Source organism: Lacerta agilis, chromosome 6, assembly GCF_009819535.1.
Source record: "Lacerta agilis isolate rLacAgi1 chromosome 6, rLacAgi1.pri, whole genome shotgun sequence".
NCBI classification, from domain to species: domain Eukaryota; kingdom Metazoa; phylum Chordata; class Lepidosauria; order Squamata; family Lacertidae; genus Lacerta; species Lacerta agilis.
The window spans coordinates 2,889,924-2,911,075 of NC_046317.1; the positions used below are offsets into that span (position 1 = coordinate 2,889,924).

At 40.7% G+C, this 21,152-nt stretch overlaps 1 protein-coding gene across 1 annotated transcript in view; it reads right to left on the bottom strand.

The window, feature by feature from the left end:
• The window catches only part of LOC117047966 (ankyrin repeat domain-containing protein 45-like), a 37,389-nt gene extending 16,284 nt beyond the window's left edge, over positions 1–21,105 (bottom strand). The window contains exons 1-3 of the mRNA XM_033151229.1: positions 21,020–21,105; positions 15,496–15,814; positions 14,359–14,526 (exon numbers count right to left, since the gene is read on the bottom strand). Coding sequence (XP_033007120.1) covers positions 14,359–14,526; positions 15,496–15,814; positions 21,020–21,079 — 547 coding nt within the window. The 5' untranslated portion in view covers positions 21,080–21,105. The remainder of the gene's footprint in view (positions 1–14,358; positions 14,527–15,495; positions 15,815–21,019) is intronic.
• Positions 21,106–21,152: the final 47 nt, after the last annotated feature.

Sequence of the window (21,152 nt, forward strand, 5' to 3'; positions counted from 1 at the left end):
CTAACTACAGTGAGCTGGCTAAATATGTGCCAAACTTATACTTTTACCTACTTATACCTACCTATATTTTAAAGAATCAAGTGATCTTGCCATCTGATAAGCTCAGCTTTCACAGAATAGCAGATAGAGGACCAATGAGCATACTACCATAAAGCCAAAGGGAAGGAGGAGCAGGTGTTGTTTTTTATGCCACAGGGTCAAATCCAGGACAGCAATCTAAAACCAGGAGTACTGGGATTTCAGACATCAAATTCCTCTTAAAAGGCATAACAGCATGGTCAGTGAAAGAGATGGCAACACTATTTAACTTGTAAATTGCTTTTGATGCAAAGTATTACTCCCTGTTTTTTCCATTTTTCTCAGCCCTGTAGGAAAACTGTCCAGGCACCTGCATTTCCAGTTGCTACCAAAGTGAATGGGGAATACACCAACAACACGGACAAGATGCTCTACACGCTGGTGGTCAACACTTCCAAGATGACCAAATACATGAAGCGTGTTGCTCATTGTTACAGAAAGAAGTCAAAGATCATAAATTAAGCCAAAAGAGCAAAGCAGGTGAAGACAAGGCAGTGTTTATTAATTCGGGAAGAATAACAGCAGAATGGCAATATATAGAGGAATATCTTGTATTATAATTTTTGTTTGGTAAAACTTTTTTTGTTATAACCTTTGTTAATATCCAGAGAAAAAATCAATAAAATCATTTACAAAAAAGAGAGAAAATAATCTGGCTCTTAATACTGCCAAGACCAAGGAACTGGTGGTGGATTACAGGGGGGGAAAGGCGGATATTCAGCTCCTGTATATCGGCGTGGCCCAGGTGGAGAGGGTGGCTGTATTCAAGTTTTTGGGAGTGACTATCGAGCATGATATAACTTGAGCGCAAATACTACTGCTCTGGTAAAGAAGTCCCAGCAGAGAATTTATTTCCTCAGACTTTTAAAGAAGAACAATCTGAGTGAGAGACTGCTGGTTTCCTTCTACCGAGGCTCCATAGAGAGCATTCTTACATCTTGTATTTGTGCTTGGTTTTGCAGTTGCACAGCCATGGAGAGGAAGGTACTCCAGAAGGTCATAACCACAGCCCGAAAGATTATTGGTCACCCTCCCCATCTTTGGAAGAACTATACAGTTCCCGCTGCCTTAAAAAAGTTAACAATACTTTACAGGATCCATCTCATCTGGGATACAGTCTTTTTGCACCACTGCCTTCGGGCAAGAGATATAGAACAATCAAAGCAAGAACAAATAGATTAAAAAATAGTTTCTACCCCAGAGCTATAACCATCTTAAATGCTGTAACCAGATAATATGACCTGGAGAGTTGTGATGGTGTGTATGTATGTGCATGTGTGGCCGAAAATGTGTTTTTTGTCTTGTTTTTATGGGATGGCATTCAATTTCGTTGCACTTGTACAACATTGTACTTGTATTTGTACAATGGCAATAAACAAATATTATCTTAAATGTGCCAATGGGTCTGTGGCTGATGCTAAATAAAAAAACAAAACAAACCACCCAATAACTTTCTGGACACTCAGATTATCCTGCCTGCCTGATAGCAAAACTACAGGGTTTGTATTCAAGTAACCTTTTTAAAAAATAAATAATAAAATTTATACCGCTTCAATGTGAAAAAGATAAAAAGATAAAACAATAATTTTGAGGAAAAATTCACAAGCAGGAGCTGCGGGAGTCGCTGCGGTGCCAAAAGGAGGCGGGAACGCTTGGAAAGGCCGCCCCCCCCCCCCCGCCACTCCCCGTAACGAGCGCCTCGCCTCCGCTGAGGGCTGGGGGCTTGGGGGGGGCGGGGAGGCATGTGGGAGGAAGGGCTGGGGCTGGGGGGACGCAAAGGGCCAATGGTCCGCCGATCCGGGGCCCTGCTCCCTTCCAGCCAGGAGCTTCCCCTGTAAACCCGTCTGCAGGGCGCAGAGGCATGCAGCGGGGTATACTGCCTCTTAACGTGGAGGCTCCATTTTGCTGTCGCTGTTGATGGACCCCCTGCCCTCCATGGATTTTGTTTGTTTGGTCATCTCGCAGGCATGCTCCTGTGCCAGGGCAAGAAGCAGAGAGGTGAAGGTGAATGGACCCTAGAATATTGTCAGGTGGTTTGAGGTGGAGAAAATGGAGTTTGGGTGACCAAGCTGGAAGAGGGACTTAAAGCGGGTGAGGGAGGGAGGATACAGTGCGACTGCATCGGACCAAGGGAGGCTTTAGTCCATGGGATTTATTTGTTTACTTTATTTTTTGGCCTTTGAGGATGCATCAGTTTGGATCCTGGGCTTTTAGAAGATTTGCCTTCTCTGACAGCTTCCCAAACTTCTGCAGTGATTGGCTGCATAATCCTTTTTTTTAATAAGAAATTTATTGAAATTTTCAGAATACAAATTACAAAAATACAATACAAAAATACAACTAACTAACAAAAACAAAAAACAAAAGCATAAATTCATCCAAATAACTTAAACTTATTCAAAATCTTATGCGTGGACTTCCTCACACCCTCTCTTCTGCGTTCATTTCAAATATACTGTAGTAACTTTGTAACAACTTTCAAACTTTTAAAACTTATCTTACTTATTGTCTATTCCTAATCATACTCTTCTTTAAACTTATCTTACTTATTATCTAAATATCATAATCTTATTTTAATCAACAAACTTTAATTACAATTCTACCTACTTCTATACTATTTTAACCTAACCTTTTATTGCTATCGCTAATATCTCAGCTGTTTTCAATTCAGATCTCATCTTTTCGCGTTTCTTCAGATAGTCTTTAAATTTCTTCCATTCTTCTTGCACCATCTCCTCCCTCTGGTCCCGGAGTTTCGCTGTCAGTTCTGCGAGTTCCATATAATCAATCATCTTCATCTGCCATTCTTCGACTGTTGGTAACTCTTCAGTTTTCCAGTTTTTAGCAATTAAAATCCTAGCAGCTGTTGTGGCATACATAAAAAAGATTCTATCTCTGTTGGGTATCTCATGATTCGTCATGCCTCTGGTTTCTTATGAAAAGTGTTTTTCAACACCTTCTTAAGTTCATTATAATTTTCTCCCAGAAGCCTTTACTTTCGGGCATATCCACCACATGTGATAGAAGGTACCAGCAGCCTGTTTACATTTCCAACATTGATTAGTCATATTGTGATACATCTTTGCTAATTTTACCGGTGTTAAATACCATCTGTACATCATTTTCATCATATTCTGTCTTAACACATTACATGCAGTAAACTTTGTACCTTCCCTCCACACCTTTCCCAGTCCTCCATCATTATATTATGTCCACATCTTTAGCCCATCAATCATAACTGATTTAACCATTTCATCTTTTGTATGCCACTCTAGCAACAAGTTAGACATTCTGTTTTCGGTTCAATTAGTTCAGTTCCAACTTAGATTTATCCGTTTGAAATCCATGTTTTCTATCTAATTTAAGACCTCATTTATCTGAAATTACTGTAACCAATCGGTCACCCCTTCCTTCTACTGCTAAGAACTTTTCATTTAAAGTTCTGTCCTTCTTGTTCCAATATATCAGAATATTTCAGCCACTTTGCAGACATGTTAGGTCTTTTGTATGCCTTAGCTTCCACTGGTGACAACCATCTGGAGTTTTTCCTCTCCAACACAATTCCTTATTTTCCGGATCCAAACCTGATACAAGGCATTCCTAATGATGTGATTTTAAAATGCTCTGTGGGCCTTAACTTTATCATACCAAAGGTAAGCATGCTAGCCAAAAACGTTGTCATGTCCTTCCAAGTCCAACACATCTGTATCTTCTAACTTAATCCAATCCTCAGCCAGCAAAAGGCTGCAGCTTCAAAATAAATTCTTAAATCGGCAGGGAAAAGTCCACCCCTTTCTTTGGAGTCTGGTAGATCGTATATTTAATTCTAGGTTTTCTTCCCCTGCCAGATAAATTTAGATAGGTCCTTTTTGCATCTTCTAAAACACTCCAACTTATCTATGATCGAAGTGCTTTGAATAGGAACATCATCTTGGGTAACACATTCATCTTTATGGCTGCTATCCTGCCCATCAGAGACAATTTTAATCTTGTCCATATCTCCAAATCTCTTTTAATCTCCTTCCATACTTTCTCATAGTTATCCCTTGAACAGGTTCAGATTCTTCGGTGTCAAATTCACCCCTTAGTCCAGTTGTGTTCTTGTATTTCTTTATCTGCAAAGGAGGCATGTTCCTTTGTCAAAACTTTCGTTTTTGTCTTATTTAACTTGAAGCCTGCTACTTGTCCAAATGAATCAATTGTCTCTAATGCTTTAGGCACACTGATTTCAGGATCTTGTAGGGATAACACCACATCATCGGCAAAGGCTCTTAATTTATATTCTTTCTCTCCCACCCTAATTCCTTTTATTTGCTTCTCTTTTCTGATCATATTCAGAAGGACCTCTAGAACCGTAATAAACAGTAGCGGAGATATAAGGCACCCTTGTCTCGTTCCTTTTTCAATTCTAATCTCCTCGCATATCACATTATTTATAATAATTTTGGCTTTCTGCTCTTTATAAATGGCATTGATGCCATGCATAAATCTATCTCCGACCTTCATCTTTTCCAAATTCTTTTCATAAAAGTCCAAGATATATTATCAAAGGCCTTTTCTGCATCTATAAACATCAATGCAGCTTCCGTGTTTATCTTTTTTTCCAGTCTTTCTAGTATGTCCACAATATTCCTTGTATTACTATTTCTATGTCTTCCGGGTAAAAATCCCGCTTGATCCTTGTGGATATACTCCTTTAACACTCTCTTTAATCTCGTGGCCATAACATTAGCAAAAATTTTGTAATCCACATTCAAAAGTGATATAGGTCGATAATTCTTCATTAAAGTTTTATCAGAATCTGGTTTCAAAATCAATGTGATATACGCTTCTTTCCATGAGTCTGGTGCCCTACCTCCTTCCAACAGTCCATTGCAAACTTCTTTCAATGGTTGAATCAACCAATCCTTCAAAGTCTTATAGTATTTTGCTGTTAGTCCATCCGGTCCTGGGGCCTTTCCCAGTTGCATTTTATTAATAGCATCTTCCATTTCTTGGACTGCAATAGGGTGTTGAGAATATTAGCTTTCTCTTCTGGGACTGCACTTAATCCATTCTTCTCCAAGAATTGTTCAATTGTTTCATCATTAATTTTCTCTTCTTTATACAATTGTTTGTAGAATTTTTCTAATCTCATCTGGATTCTGCACATTTGTATCTTTTACCTTTAAATTGGTGATGGTATTCAATTTCGGTCTTTTCTTACGCTGCCATGCTAACATTTTTCCACATTTATTGGCTGATTCAAAAGTTCTTTTGTTTTCATCATTTTGATTTTCCATTCAATTTCCTGATTCAATAATTTCACATACTGGGACTGCAATAACTTTATTTCTTTTTGAATTTTTTGGGGTGTCCTCTTAATTTTTTCTCCTTTTCTTTAATTTGGTTTAAAAGTCTTTCTTTCTCCTGATTTTGTTTCCTTTTCTTCATAGCTTTTTCTCATATAAGGAACCCCCTCATCACCGCTTTACTTGCGTCCCATACAATCCTTTTTTCTACTTGTGTGTTTAAATTTATTTGAAAATATTCTTTCATCTTTTTAGCAGCCTCTTCCACCACTTTAGTGTCTCTCAGTAAACCATCGTCCATTCTCCATCTAAAAGAATCCTTTGAGTATAATTTTAAGTCCAATTGTACCGCATTATGGTCTGAACAAGTCTTAGGGAAGATTTCCGCCTTCTGTATCTTGGGTGTCAACACTCTCGAAATCCAAATATAATCCAAATGTGACCACGACAATTGTGATTCTGAAAAATACGTTGCCTCTGTTTCAGTTGGACTTTTCACTCTCCATGAATCTATCAAGTCCAAATTATCCACCATTTCGAAAAAAAGTCCTAGGCAGTTTCCCCTCATTTGTAATTTTAGTCCTTTGTGATCTATCCATCAAAGTGGAAACTGCCCCATTAAAATCTCCAAGACAAATAATGTTATAATCCAAATAGTCCAACAAAATATCATGTAGGGGAGAGGGGGGTACATTTCAACATGGGGCACCTTTCAACAACTGGAATATCTGACTTCTAATACTGCCACATGATTGGCCAATATGCCAGCTAATAAGCTTTTAGTATGAGTAACTGCTGACATTTAGTTTTCAGCCATTTCTTTTTACAACTGTTGTGTTACTCAGTGGATCAAGTTCTAACACCCCAAAAGTGAAAAGGAAACTTTGATTTTGAAACAGTTAATCAACCAGCAATCTTTTAATCAGCTAAGTTATATTTATTCACCTAATAGTTTATTTAATTATGCTTTTAAATACACTATCAATAAGTCACAAGTATTTTTCTAAAATGGTTGACAATACTTTAACCAAAATGGCTGCACCAGGGGCAGATTTCAACAGAGCTTAGGGGGGTACATTTCAACAGTGTTGAAAGGTGCCCCTTACCATTTTTCAGTTAAGTAATTATGAAAATTGACTTGTAATTTTTTAGATCGACACCTAGCTTGGATTTAAAAGTTCAGGATAATTTTAGGCTACAGTTTATGGCTACATGAAGCATGATAAGCCTAGGCCTATAACAGTCTATAGTAGGACTATTAGGGCTAATCAGGGTTGTTACATTTAAAACACTCAACTTCGTTTTGTTAGGCCTACTGTTGATTTAAATAGAATTTATAAACAAAGAACTCATTAGAAGCATCAATAAAATCTTTTTTCCTCTTAAAATTTTAATAATTACTTAAAATATTCAAGACAATTTATTATTTGTTTTTGAATTTAAAAAAAAGTATAAATTTAGGAGATTTGAAAAAGTTTAAGATGTTACTTTCCATACAGTTTAAGACATGTATTTTAAATATTAAGATCCTAATAATTAAAATGCTTAGCCCCATTATTTTGGCTCTTTCAGATTATGTCAGGGAATTGTCCCTGCTGCAGCGCAAGGTGGTGGAAGGGCTCTCCGGATGTTACAGAGAGCCCCAGTCCCACCTTGCCAGCAGCTCCTCCTCTGTAGCGAGAGGAGTGGCGACATGTCCAGCGAGGAGGGGGAGAGTTCACAGGGGAAAGGGAGTAGAGGCTCTGGGGATGCAAGAGAGTCCCAGCACTCCCACAGCCCCGAGGGCAATACAGGGGGAACACAATTCCGTCGCCCCACAGACGTCGTGGGTGTGAAAAGAAAGGATGGAAGGCGAGGTTTTCGTATTCCGAAACTCTCTTGTTGGGGTCAGAACCGGAAGGGGCCATTCCCCGGATTCTGACACCGCTTGATACAGACATGAACTTTTAAGCTCTGCACTGTACATAGTTTGCACAATAAAATCTTTAAAGGAAACAGCGGAGTTCTGGCTGCTTACTCATGAGCAACTAACTGAGAACCTTACAGCAATCCGGGAATCGCTGCAGTTACATAATAATAATAACTATATTATTTTGTGAATGAAGTTTATTTTGGTAAAATGTATGAAATTAGTAGATTTCTTTCTATTGTTGAAATGTACCCCACCTCCCGTTGATAACTGCCCCCCGGGAGGGGCAGATTTCAACAAAGTACATGCTTCATTAAAAATGTAAAATTTGGTATTTTGCCTTTGTCTAGAAACTATGGCAAAAATTGAGAGGATACCTCAAGTATCAATTTAGTTAATGGTACTTAGAACTTTAGTTTTTAAAGCAGTATTACTTCACAAATAATTCTTAAGTAAAAATTGTTGAAAGGTGCCCCCCTCTCCCCTATCTTTTTATAAAAGGTTGACTTCCCTTCATTTGGCGCGTACAATCCCAGAATCAAAAATTTGTCACCTTGTGCATTAATTTCAATCGCAATGTACCTTCCTTCTTCATCCTTGAACAGCTGCCTTGGGTTGTATTTTTCTCTTGTGTATATTACTACTCCTCTCTTCTTGACTTTATCTGATGATATAAATTCTTGGTCTAGCTTTTTATTTTGTAAAATCCTTCTGTGATGCCAAGCCACATGGGTCTCCTGTAAGCAAATTACCGTATATCCTAATTTTTCTTTTCTAATGCATGATAAACTCTGTGTCTCTTCGGCCTCTGGTTCAAACTGTGAACATTCCACATCAACACCTTCATCGCCATCTTACTTTCCAGTTCCGCCTGTTGCTCCTTCTAACTCTTCTTCTGATGATGATGTTGCTGCGTCTTCTTCTTCTGATTCTTTACCTTCTGGTTTCGCTGGGGTTATACTCGCAGGGTCGATTGAGGAGACTTTAAAGTCGTCTGCGTATCTGTCCAAAAACTTATTCTTGTCCTCAAATGATCGGATTCTTACTCTTCTATCTCTGTATTTAAATGTTAGGCCCTGCGGTAATTCCCAGCTGAAAGGAATGTTCTTTGAGCGTAGGACTGTTGACAAATCGTTTTAATTGAGCCTCAAATTTAAAAAGTATTGTGGGATGTCCTTATATATGATTACTTTCTTCTGCTGCACCACGAGGTTGTTCTTGTAATGAAAATCCAGGATCTGGTCTCTCTGGAATCTGTTCTGGAATATCACCATGCAGTCATTCACTCTTTTAGGATTTTTCTTGCCTTTTGCACCAAATCTATAGGCCTTCACAATGAATGACTGTAGATCGTTCTCCTCCAGCTGCCAAAATACCGAAAATTCTTTCACTATATAGTCTTTTAAACTTCCTTCCTCCAACTCCGGAAAATTGGCCAATCTCAGGTTAGCTTCTCTTTCTTTAAGCTGCAAAAAAGCCAAAGATTCTTGGACGTCTCTTTGTTGTGCCTCAACTCTCAACTTTTTCGAAGTCCAAATTCTTAATTCTGGTTTCCACTGTACTAATGTTCTCTTTAAATTCCTCGGATTCTTTTTTCAATACTTTCACTTCTTTGTTGATTGACTGAATTGCAACTCTGTTCTCCTTCACACTCTTCTCAATGGATCGAATTGAAAAATCCAATTTCTCATAAGATTCCTTAATCTCAGTTCTCAAATTCTCTGACAAGTCCTTAATTTTATTTTCTAAGGTATCAGACACCGCCTGCAACTTCTCATTAACCTTGTCAAAAGCAGCAAGCATTTGCTCCTCAAGGCTTTTTGTTGTTGAAGCTTTTCGTTTCTTCTCCCCCTCCTCCTCCTTTAACCTTATTTTTGACCTTGTAACAGTTGACACCATAGCAGTGGGGGTAGAATCTTGCATCTCTAAAATAACAGCTGGATTCAAGGTCACTCTCACAGAATCAGTTCCAGTTAGCCAGTTCCAAAACAATTCCCAAAAATAAACACCAGGTGGCCAGAGCCAGAGCACAGTCAGAGAACAAAGAGCAAAACAGAGCAATCCTGCTCCTTGTAAACAAGAGTCCTCATGCAGTTTCGGTTTCCCCGCAAAACTTCTCTAGGCACTCAGAACTTCCCAAAAAGTTTTAAAATTACAGCAAAGTCAAGAAAAATAATCCAAAACAGACGGTCCAAGCCAGCTGTTACTTAAAATCCACTTCCAATGTGCCTTTTAGCAGTTCCAAGTTAAATTGTAGCAGTCAAACAGATAAATCCCGTTGGAAACACTCAGAAACAAAGTATCCACTTATACCCGCTGCCCGCTTACTGACCCGGCACTCCGTACTCCAGAGGGTGAAGCGGTGCCTTCTCCTCCATTTATAATTCCACCAAAAGATATTGATGTGAAGCAAAGTCACCCCAAAACTGGGGTCTTCTCAGTCTAAAGAAACAGCTCTAAAACTTTGCAAGCAAGTTCGAATGGCTCAAGCTCATTCCCGTTACTTTCTTTTATCGCTCTCCGAGAGAGATGGACTTCCTCGTTTTAATCTCTCCCCGCAAGCCAAATTTCTTTAATTTAGGTCCAGATCAAAAGCAGTACTTACAGAGTCCTTTTTTGTGCCAAATTGAGGAAGGGCAGATCGCTCAAAGACGGTGGTCACGGCGCTTCATGTCTTCGGGTAGAAGATGGCTCCTCAGCACCGTACCGGAGCCCAGCTCGCTCAAGTTCCCCTTTTACAAGGGGTGCCTGAGAGCTGGGACGGCACTTTCTGGTGCCCGCTAGAACCCTCGGCCTCAGAACTCCCTTTCTGAAGTTTCCGGAGCCCGCAATGCGGTTGCGGTCACTCCAGATCCCGAAAAACCCCGGCGCTGCCTCGGAACGGAGACAGCATCCGACCACTCGTTATGGCGATCAAACCGGAAACTGCATAATCCTTTACATGCCTACTCAAAACGAAGTTCCATTGAATCAAATAGGTCTTGCTTCCAGAAATCAGTGGATAGGATTGCTACCTTAGATGGCCTGCGCATGTTAATCTCTTTGGGAAATACATGAAGCGTGTTGCTCACCGTTACAAGAAAGAAGTCAAAGATCACAAATTAAGCAAAAAGAGCAAAGCAGATGAATTTGATGAAGGCAAGTTAGAGTTTATGAATTTGGCAAGAATGACAGCAGCTATTGGAAATATTTCAAACCAAAAAGTGACAGGAGAATGGAAGTATGTAGAAGAATATATGGAAAAAAGAAGGAGTTGAAACAAGATATAAATAATAGTATTTGGATATAAACTGGATTGGGAAAAATAAAACAAACAGCATTGACTGGAATATCTGTAAGGAACATGAAGTAGAACTTTAGGAAGTCTTTTAATTTATATCTTTAACTTTTATCTCTAATCTCATTTAAAAAATTAATCTAGCCAAAAATTAAAGCCTGTATCTGATATGCTGTGATTCTTCCTTATTAAGCTACTTCAGTTTTGCACAATTAGGATAAGCAATACTACATTTGCCTGTCACTTTTCACTTGTAACAATGTTAATGTTTAATGCTAGCAATTAAATACCAGCCCACCTCAATAGATTTCATAGCTAGCCTTACCACTAAGGTCGCATTTCTATGGCAGCAGCAAACAAAAAGGATTTCCCTTCCATTGCTATCCTGATACACCCTCTGCTCAGGAACGATCGGCAAAAAGGGTCATAATGCATGAAACGTAAAACGCAGGCAAACAGGCAGGTGACTCCAAGGAAAGTAGAGGGTGGACAAGAGTCGCAACGGCAGAGGCTCAAGGTTACGTGAGCTTGAACTCACCTGACAGAACAGGGTAAGACATATGGGCATGAAAATATCCCTCAGCAACCAAGCAAAACCTGGTCTGGTATATTTGGTTTCCTCTTCAACGTCCCTCCCTTTCCTTGGAACAGCTGTGCCTGCCCCCCATTGCATGGTCAGTCAGCAAGAACACTTTTTGCAGCCCTTGTTGAGGAACATCTCTTCCCTTTAGTCACTGAGGCAGCCATGCGCACTCCCTACAGAAATGAAATAGAAGAGTACTCATCCCTGCCGTGTGTATATGCCTTCCCAATCCACACAAACTCTTCCTGGGAAGCCAAGGCAACACAGAACGCAAAACAAACCAAATCAAAGACAGCACAGGGGTACCTTAGGTTAGAGACGCTTCAGGTTACAGACTCCGCTAACCCAGAAATAGTACCTCGGGTTAAGAACTTTGCTTCAGGATGAGAACAGAAACCGCGTGGCAGGCAGGCCCCATTAGCTAAAGTGGTACCTCAGGTTAAGAACAGTTTCAGGTTAAGAACAGACCTCCAGAACGAATTAAGTTCTTAACGCGAGGTACCACTGTAAATGCAATCAAATGTATCCCACAAACACCATAGCTCAGCTAAGAACTAAACATGGAATCCTCACCAGTGAATGTGCCTTGCTGTGTTCCCCTCACTCTTAAATGTGTGGACCACAGCTGGTTTTCATCTCAATTTAACTATTTAGATTTGAGGTATCCCCTGTTCAGTCATGTCTTCAGGTGGGCAAGATACATAGTATAATTAACAGGATAGCTTCATGACCTCATCACAATGGAGCAAGTTCTTGACCTTCTTGACGTTTCTCCCATTCTCAGAGGCATGCCTAGGCTCCCTTGTGCCCTTTGCAAGGAGCTGTATCGGGGCCTGCAAAGCCGGGAGAAACGGTGGAAGCCAACAACCAAACTGACTAAGGGGTGAGCGAGACAGAGCTCCTGGCCTTGGAAGGTGTCTCACTGAATTCAAAAGAGTGGCTAGTTTTCATATATATATCAGAGCTAGTCATCTGACTTGCACTATGCAAGCATACTCATAGAAATTATAGAGAAGGGGAAGAGATGGAGCCCCCTGGCAGCAGAACTCCGGCATCCTGTCAGAGGCCTGGTGCCTCCTTCCCAAAGCCCAGGAAGCTTCTGCCCGGCTTAGGGAAGGAGGCACGATGCTCACAGCCATGACATCAGCCCCCTGCCCGCAACTGCCCTTGCAAGCTGGTGCCTCTGGCCCTAACTGTTCCCCTACCAAAAATTTCACCGCACGCCACTGCTAGTGACCATTACAGCACTGCTGCAGGACACTTCCCCCTCTGCAACCAGGCATGGTGGGAGCCAATGGAAAGATTGCAAGAGCAAGATAGGTTTGAGTCATCCACACTTGTAACCAACAAAGACCTAAGGCTGTCCAGGCTGCCAACATTTTAGCATGTCTTGGAAATGGGTGCTTGTTACAAAAACATCAGATGTATGGTGTAATGTGCTGAAATGCTGCTGTACCATAAAATCTCTCCCATGCATACCAGCACCCGACTAGCTATGCCCTGATAAAGACCACTGAGCTTTTTATACACAGCTTTCTTCCTTTTAGGATAATTAGCTTCCTAGGGGAAAAAACCAGTTTAGTGTCTCATCTTAAGCATTATCACGTACCAATATCTGCAGATGAAGTTGCTATTTAAGGCGCAGGAACAGAGCTCAGTTCAAAAGTTGGACATAGTAACTTGCACTGTGTTGGCACTCGTTTCCAGAAGCGCCTGCCGATCATGGTACATTCAAGGCTGGTCACGAGGCCATGATATACCATAATCCCTCAGTTCAAGTGCATTTGACTTGCATGATTTCAACCATGCATGGCTTGAAGGTGGGATGGTTGAAATTGTACAAGTCAAGGCAGAGAGCTTAAAAGCTCTTTTCATGTTGGGTCCGATGAGGGTTACCCAACACATAAAGAGCTTTTAAGCTCTTCACCTTGCTTGCTGGGCAAGGCCTGCCCAACATGCTGGCTCTGGAAGGTTCTGGGATACTCCTGCAAGATCTTGCGGGACAATCTGAGTTCCTGTAAGATCTTCCACAAGCATCACTAGTCTTCTAAAGTTGCTTGCTGGGCAAGGCCTGAGGCAGTTTTAAGGTAGTGTGACTGGTTTGGTCGCCCTGGTTACCGCACTGCAGGGGCCGCCATAACAATGCTGTGGAATGGAGTGCAAGAGGTGGGGCACGCACTGAATTTGAGCATCACACAGGGGCCACTGAAATTTGAGAGCCCTAAGTCCACCACTGGCAAGGTGCACTCAGCTGACTGGCTCTGGTGAAGAAGAAGAAGAAGAAGAAGAAGAAGAAGAAGAAGAAGAAGACGAAGAAGAAGAGGAGTTTGGATTTGATATCCCGCTTTTCACTACCCAAAGGAGTCTCAAAGCGGCTAACATTCTCCTTTCCCTTCCTCCCCCACAACAAACACTCTGTGAGGTGAGTGGGGCTGAGAGACTTCAGAGAAGTGTGACTATCCCAAGGTCACCCAGCAGCTGCATGTGGAGGAGCGGAGACACGAACCCGGTTCCCCAGATAACGAGTCTACCGCTCTTAACCACTACACCACACTGGTGATACTGGGGATGCTCTTTCTCCCCCTTTCAATCATTAGCTGCAGAGCAGTTCCAAGGATTTGACTATAGTATACACAATTTTTGCTTATATGTGCAATTTTTGGAACCAAACCCCTTCATACGATGAAGGATTACTGTAAACCACTATGAGACTGTGTGCAAGAATGGCACTGTTTTCTTTGGCTACAACTGATTGATATTTGGCAGCAGTTTTTATTTGTTTAAGTGTCTTTTATGCTATTCTTCAAATAATGGATGATGAGCCTGTAGTGAGAAGAAGCATAACAGAATGCATTGAGCCTTTCTAGGCTCACTGTTCATTTTTGCAGAACTGATCTCACTGAAGCTCTCAGAAGATCACTAGGTGGCAGTTGGGCACCAGACCAGACAGGATAGTTGAAAAGATGGCTTCCAGTACAAGATTGAGAGCATTGTTGTATGGATGGGGATCTAAGGCTTGGAGATCAGGATGCCACCCAATCTTGGTGACCATGATGAGGGGCAGAGCTATGTTTCTTTGACCAAAATCCAGCACTGAATCAGTCCAAGGGATCTTCATGCAGTTCAAATCATATTCATTTGCACCTATGTAGAATTATGGTCTTATCATGAGTAAGATCAGGTCCACATCTCAAAGAAGCTGAGGAGTTACCACTCTTACCTGCCCAATCCAAGAAAGCAACACATTCTGTCTGCTCATATCGGCAGGCAATATCTCTAGCCTTTTCACCCCGGGAGGTGGTTGCATAAATGTCAGCTTCCAGCTCTATAAGAGTTTTCAAAGTCTCTAGTTGGCCCCAGGCTGCAGCACAGTGGAGGAGTGTATAACCTGAGAGAGTGAGCCAAATTAGAATGCGTAGTTGTATATAGAATACCCGTTTATAACACTCTCTCTCTCCATAATTCATTCACAAAACAACCAAACATATCCAGCCACTTGGAAGCCATCATTTTAACAAGGATGTACCATTCATTTATTATTATTTTTAAAAGCGGGTTATCAGCATTCATTTAGAGAAAAACAAGCAAATAGTGTCTACTTAAGGTTCTGGTACAAAAGGGATTTTGTGCTCAAGATACAATGTATGTTATACATCCTTTTTTATTGTAAAGGTAAAGGTAAAGGACCCCTGACAGTTAAGTCCAGTCGCGGACGACTCTGGGGTTGCGGCGCTCATCTTGCTTTATTGGCCGAGGGAGCCAGCGTACAGCTTCCGGGTCATGTGGCCAGCATGGCTAAGCAGCTTCTGGTGAACCAGAGCAGCGCACGGAAAAGCTGTTTACCTTCCCGCTGGAGCGGTACCTATTTATCTGCTTGCATTTTGACGTGCTTTCAAACTGCTTGGTTGGCAGGAGCAGGGACCGAGCAACCGGAGCTCACCCCGTCACAGGGATTCGAACCGCCGAAATTCCAATCGGCGAGCCCTAGGTTCTGTGGTTTAGACCACAGCGCCACCCGCGTCCCTTTTTTATTGCAGTCTGTTCTTATTGATCTCTTCAAAAATGTTTCCCATTGTCCTGTCAATAATATTACAGATTTTAAAAGAAAACCCAAGTTTTGCTCGCTAAACAGATGGTGCAAATTTTGTACATAATACATATAGGTACATCTGTCCAATGCATTGCAGCTGAAAACAGACATTTTATGAACTGCTTGCATGGTGTTCTGCAGAGAGGATCACCCTCAGACAACCAGGTAAAGAGGCCTTTTTCCCAACTACAGAGAAAAAAATAGGAGCAGGCAAACCAGTAAAACAATTGTGGAGTACATTTTTTGCATGACTGGTCAGTTATGTACCTCGTGCCGTCTTATCCTTCAGATCAACCCCATATCTTGCCAGTGTCCGGATGACGTCACTCTGCCCAGCCATACAGGTTGCATACAGCAGGCCTCTGCCCACAATATCCTTTTCCATTAAAAGCCGATTGGCTTTTTCATGATCAGGATCTTCCAGGTCCTCAAAAATCTGTTGTACTCCCTCTGTGTCACCAGATAGACAAGCTCTCAGGAGAGGATTGGAAGTTGCTGGTTCCTCTTGAGACGCCAAGGTCTCATGCTGACTTCTCTTTGCCGAGTCCACTTTCTCCACTGTTGATTCCATTTTCCTGGGATAAGCCTGGAAAGGAACAAAATGGAACCTCTTTAAGGAGAATGTCCTAATTTTTGTCTGCCGGAAATGCATACTATCTGGTCAAGGACAAATCAAAATTTTATTAGATCTCTAAGTATCCTTTATTTTTGACTAGGGAATGTTGGAAGAAAGATAATAAGAAATCCATCCTAACAGCTATCAACTCACCTACCCAGGAACGCATTTTTACCTTTCCTCATTCTATTCATACATTTTCCATCCAAAATAGAGTCCCACTGAGTTCAGTTAGTGCACGTAGGATTACCAAGTTCCAACATAAGTTTCTCAAAATGTGACCCACGAATATTTGATTACACTACTGGCATAACAACATGTGTTTGAAGAAGTCAGATAAAAAGGGAAGATATCAAAATATTATCCCCTGTTGTTCATAAACAATTGGGTGGAACTTATCCAATATGAACACCTAACGTTCTTTGTATTCCACAATATCTGTAAAAAGTTTCAAAATATAAAACTTTTGCCATAGTAATTTATCTCCTTTCTGGTTTGGTTCAAAGATACTGTTAGATGTCACCCTTATCTTCATGAGCTGTGCAGTATTCTAGGGGATGCATGTGCGCTATACCCAGGGCCTGTGGTTCCTTTTTGGGTTTTCCCCTAAGAAATGAAGTACACATATTTGTCAGTCTCATTCAAGATGTACCAAATCTATTTGGGTTTTTTGTATTTGTATCCCTCTTGTACTGTTTCCCCAACCATGGCACCTTCCAGATGTTGGACCAAAACCCTGATCAGCCTCAGCCAGTGTCAGCTGGAATAACCTGGAATGATGGGATTTTGGGTACAAAACATTTGGGAGCATCAAGCTGGAAAAGGCTACTCCTGTGTTCTGCTAAGATTGCCAAGTGCCAACCTCTCCATTAAGCCTGAGACATGTTCCCCACTGTGATGAAGTCTAACTGAAATGAAGTCTTCTCTCATTTTATCCGTGCTTTGTGCCCATATCTTGACAATGAGTCCCTTTTGAGGCAGAGGCCTGTCCCTTTGTTTGTTCTTTGTGAATGAGTCCGCCTATCAGGACGAGGTGGAGCGGCTCTGTGTTTGGTGTGGAGAAAATAATCTGTGGTACTAAATTCAGGAGAAGTATAGAAGCAATATATAAAGAACAAAAAGCACGGTTAATTGTAAACAACGATCTAACAGAAGATTTTAACATCACTAAAGGAACAAGACAAGGTTGTCCTATCTCTCCTCTTCTATTTATACTAACTCTAGAGGTATTATTACAAAGAATTAGAACATCAGATAAAATAAAAGGTATAAGATATGGATCTAAAGAATATAAAGTCAAGGTTTTTGCTGATGACATTGTTATTACAATTGAAGATCTGCATTTACTAATTGGAGAGACAGTAAAGATAATCGAAGAATTTCGCACATTGGCAGGTTTAAAGATAAACAAAAGTAAGACAAAAATGATGGCAAAAAATTTAAATGAACAACAATTAGAACAAATTTAAAAAGAAACCACGATTGCCATGGTCAAAAAGATTAAATATCTAGGCATTTGGCTAACTACAAAGAACGCAAACTTGTTTAAAGATAACTATGAAACGCTCTGGAAGGAAATCAATAAAGACCTAGAAACATGGGGAAGATTGAACCTATCCTTCCTGGGAAGGATAGCAGCTATTAAGATGTCAATCCTACCAAAGTTACTGTTTCTTTATCAAAATATCCCCATCATCCCCAACCAGAAGTACTTTAGAGACTGGCAGAAGATTATATCGAAATTTGTGTGGCAAGGCAAGAAGCCGAGGATTGCATTCAGATTATTGACGGACAAAACGACAAGAGGTGGGTTCTCCCTAACTGACCTAAAAAAAAATAATTTATTATTAAAAAAAAAAAATTGACTACGAGGCGGCTTGTATTGATTGGTTAGGAGAGTGGTTCAGATTAAAGAATACAGATTTATTAGACCTGGAGGGGGTGGAAAATAGATTTGGGTGGCATGCCTACCTGTGGTATAATAAGGTGGAAGTACACAAAGGCTTACTAAACCACACGATTAGAAAACCATTATACCAGGTATGGAGGAGGTATAAAGACTGGTTTGAAAAAAAACCCTCCAGGGTGGGTGTCACCGCAAGAGGCTTTCACAATTAAAAAATCTAATATGGAAGCCAGTTGGTTATCATACAGAGAACTCCTGTCTATGGAAAACAACACTGTGACGATAAAGCCATATGAAGAATTAAAAGACAAGGTAACAGGGTGGTTAGAGTACCACCAACTGAATAGCACATTTATAAAAGATAAGGAAATGCAGGGTTTTAACCAAGAGAAATCATGGTTAGAGAAGGAGGTTGTCCAAAATAGTACTAAAACAAGGTTTACGATTTTCTGCTTGAGTGGAACTTGAAAGACGAGGAGACTAGGAGTGTAATGATAAGGTGGGCAATGGACATTGAATATAACATTGAATTTGTTAAATGGTCAAGGCTTTGGAACAACGGAATGAAATTTACAGCATGTACATCACTGAAAGAAAATGTGTATAAAATGATGTACCGTTGGCATCTCACTCCGATCAAATTGGCGAAACTATATAAAACAGGAAGTAAAAGGTGCTGGAAATGTGAGGTGAAAGACGGGGAGTTTTTCCATCTGTGGTGTTCATGTGATCTAGTAAAGCAGTATTGGGAAAATATATACAAGGAGCTTAAAAAAAATATTTAAATGTACTTTTAAGAAAATACCAGAGGCATTCCTTTTAGGAATGGTAGGGGTAGAGATGACTGCAAGAATATCAAACCTATCCATTCTCAAAGAAATCAGCCCTGAGTGCTCACTAGAAGGACAGATCCTGAAGTTGAGGCTACAGTACTTTGGCCACCTCATGAGAAGAGAAGACTCCCTAGAAAAGACCCTGATGTTGGGAAAGATGGAGGGCACAAGGAGAAGGGGACGACAGAGGATGAGATGGTTGGACAGTGTTCTTGAAGTGACTGGCATGAGTTTGGCCAAACTGCGAGAGGCAGTGAAGGATAGGCGTGCCTGGCATGCTCTGGTCCATGGGGTCACGAAGAGTCGGACACGACTGAACAACTGAAAAACAACAACACAACAACAAGGGGTAGAGATAAAGAAATGTGATCAAAAGTTTTTCTTATATGCTACCACAGAAGAAGAAGAAGAAGAAGAAGAAGAAGAAGAAGAAGAAGAAGAGTTGGGATTTGATATCCCGCTTTTCACTACCCGAAGGAGTCTCAAAGCGGCTAACATTCTCCTTTCCCTTCCTCCCCCACAACAAACCCTCTGTGAGATGAGTGGGGCTGAGAGACTTCAGAGAAGTGTGACTAGCCCAAGGTCACCCAGCAGCTGCATGTGGAGGAGTGGAGACGTGAACCCGGTTCCCCAGATAACGATTCTACCGCTCTTAACCACTACACCACACTGGCTCTACACCACAGGGGCGAGACTTCTGCTGGCACAGGTCTGGAAACAAAAAACTATACCAGCTGTGCAGCAATGGCAGCAGAAAATAACAGAATATATGGAAATTGCAAAAATGACAATGAGAATCAGACAAGAGGGGGAAGAAACGTTTAGAAATGAATGGGGAAAGTTTATGGAATATCTGGATAAGGTGTGTAAGACGTAAATGATGACATATAACGCATGGTGTGTAAGATATTTCAGAAAGAGGATAGTAAAGAAATAAGGAAAGATATACAATTTTGAAGCAGGATTGTAAAATCTATTGAAATCCGAAAAGAAAAGAAAAATAAATTGGTGGAAAAGCAGTTGAAGTGCGAAATATAGATGTATGATATAGAGAAGACATAATAAGAAAGAAGGGAAGTGAACGGAACTGTAAATTTGAATGATTTGAGTGGTATAATTTTTTTGTATTATAATTTTTGTTTTGTAAAACTTTTTTTGTTATAACCTTTGTTAATATCCAGAGAAAAAATCAATAAAAATTATTTACAAAAAAGAGAGAGAAAATAATCTGGCTCTTAATACTGCCAAGACCAAGGAACTGGTGGTGGATTACAAGGGGGGGGGGGGGGGAAGCGGATATTCAGCCCCTGAATATCTGCGTGGCCCAGGTGGAGAGGGTGGCTGTATTCAAGTTTTTGGGAGTGACTATCGAGCAGGATATGACTTGGAGCGCAAATACTACTGCTCTGGTAAAGAAGTCCCAGCAGAGAATTTATTTCCTCAGACTTTTAAAGAAGAACAATCTGAGTGAGAGACTGCTGGTTTCCTTCTACCGAGGCTCCATAGAGAGCATTCTTACATCTTGTATTTGTGCTTGGTTTTGCAGTTGCACAGCCATGGAGAGGAAGGTACTCCAGAAGGTCATAACCACAGCCCGAAAGATTATTGGTCACCCTCTCCCATCTTTGGAAGAACTATACAGTTCCCGCTGCCTTAAAAAAGTTAACAATATTTTACAGGATCCATCTCATCCGGGATACAGTCTTTTTGCACCACTGCCTTCGGGCAAGAGATATAGAACAATTAAAGCAAGAACAAATAGAGCAAGGCAAATAGTTTCTACCCCAGAGCTATAACCATCTTAAATGCTGTAACTAGATAATATGACCTTGGAGAGTTGTGATGGGTGTGTATGTATGTGCATGTGTGGCTGAAAATGTGTTTTTTGTCTTGTTTTTATGGGATGGCATTCAATTCGTTGCACTTGTACAACGTTGTACTTGTATTTGTACGATGACAATAAACAAATATTATCTTAAAATGTGCCAATGGGTATGTGGCTTATTGTAGATAAAATAAAATAAAACAAAACAAAATATAACCACCAAATAACTTTCTGGACACTAAGATTATCCTGCCTGCCTGATAGCAAAACTACAGGGTTAGTATTCAAGCAACCTTTTTTTTAAAAAAAAAAATTAATAAAATTTATACCACGCTTGAATGTGAAAACGATAAAACATAAAACAATAATTTTGAGGAAAAATTCACAACCATACTTTTGAGTATTTTAACTTTGTATGTTTTAAGCAATTAAAATCACCCCAACTTTCTAAGCATATGGGTAGGCATGCCTGAACAAGAATGTTTTTGGCATTCTTTTGCTCAAAATAGAGCCAGTAACCCTTAACGACATAAGTTTATTAATTTTGATAGGTCTACTCTGAGACAAAGTTAGTTGACTATAACCCCATCCCTCGCCCCGCTTTTTCTGACCTCCTCCTTCGCCTCCGCGCTTCCTGCAAGCCGCAGCGCAGGAGCGGATGCCGTCGCCATAGCAACGGCGCGGGTCTCCCTCAGGCCGGAACTTCCGCTCGGCAGTACGCCGTTCCCGAACGGACACCTAATA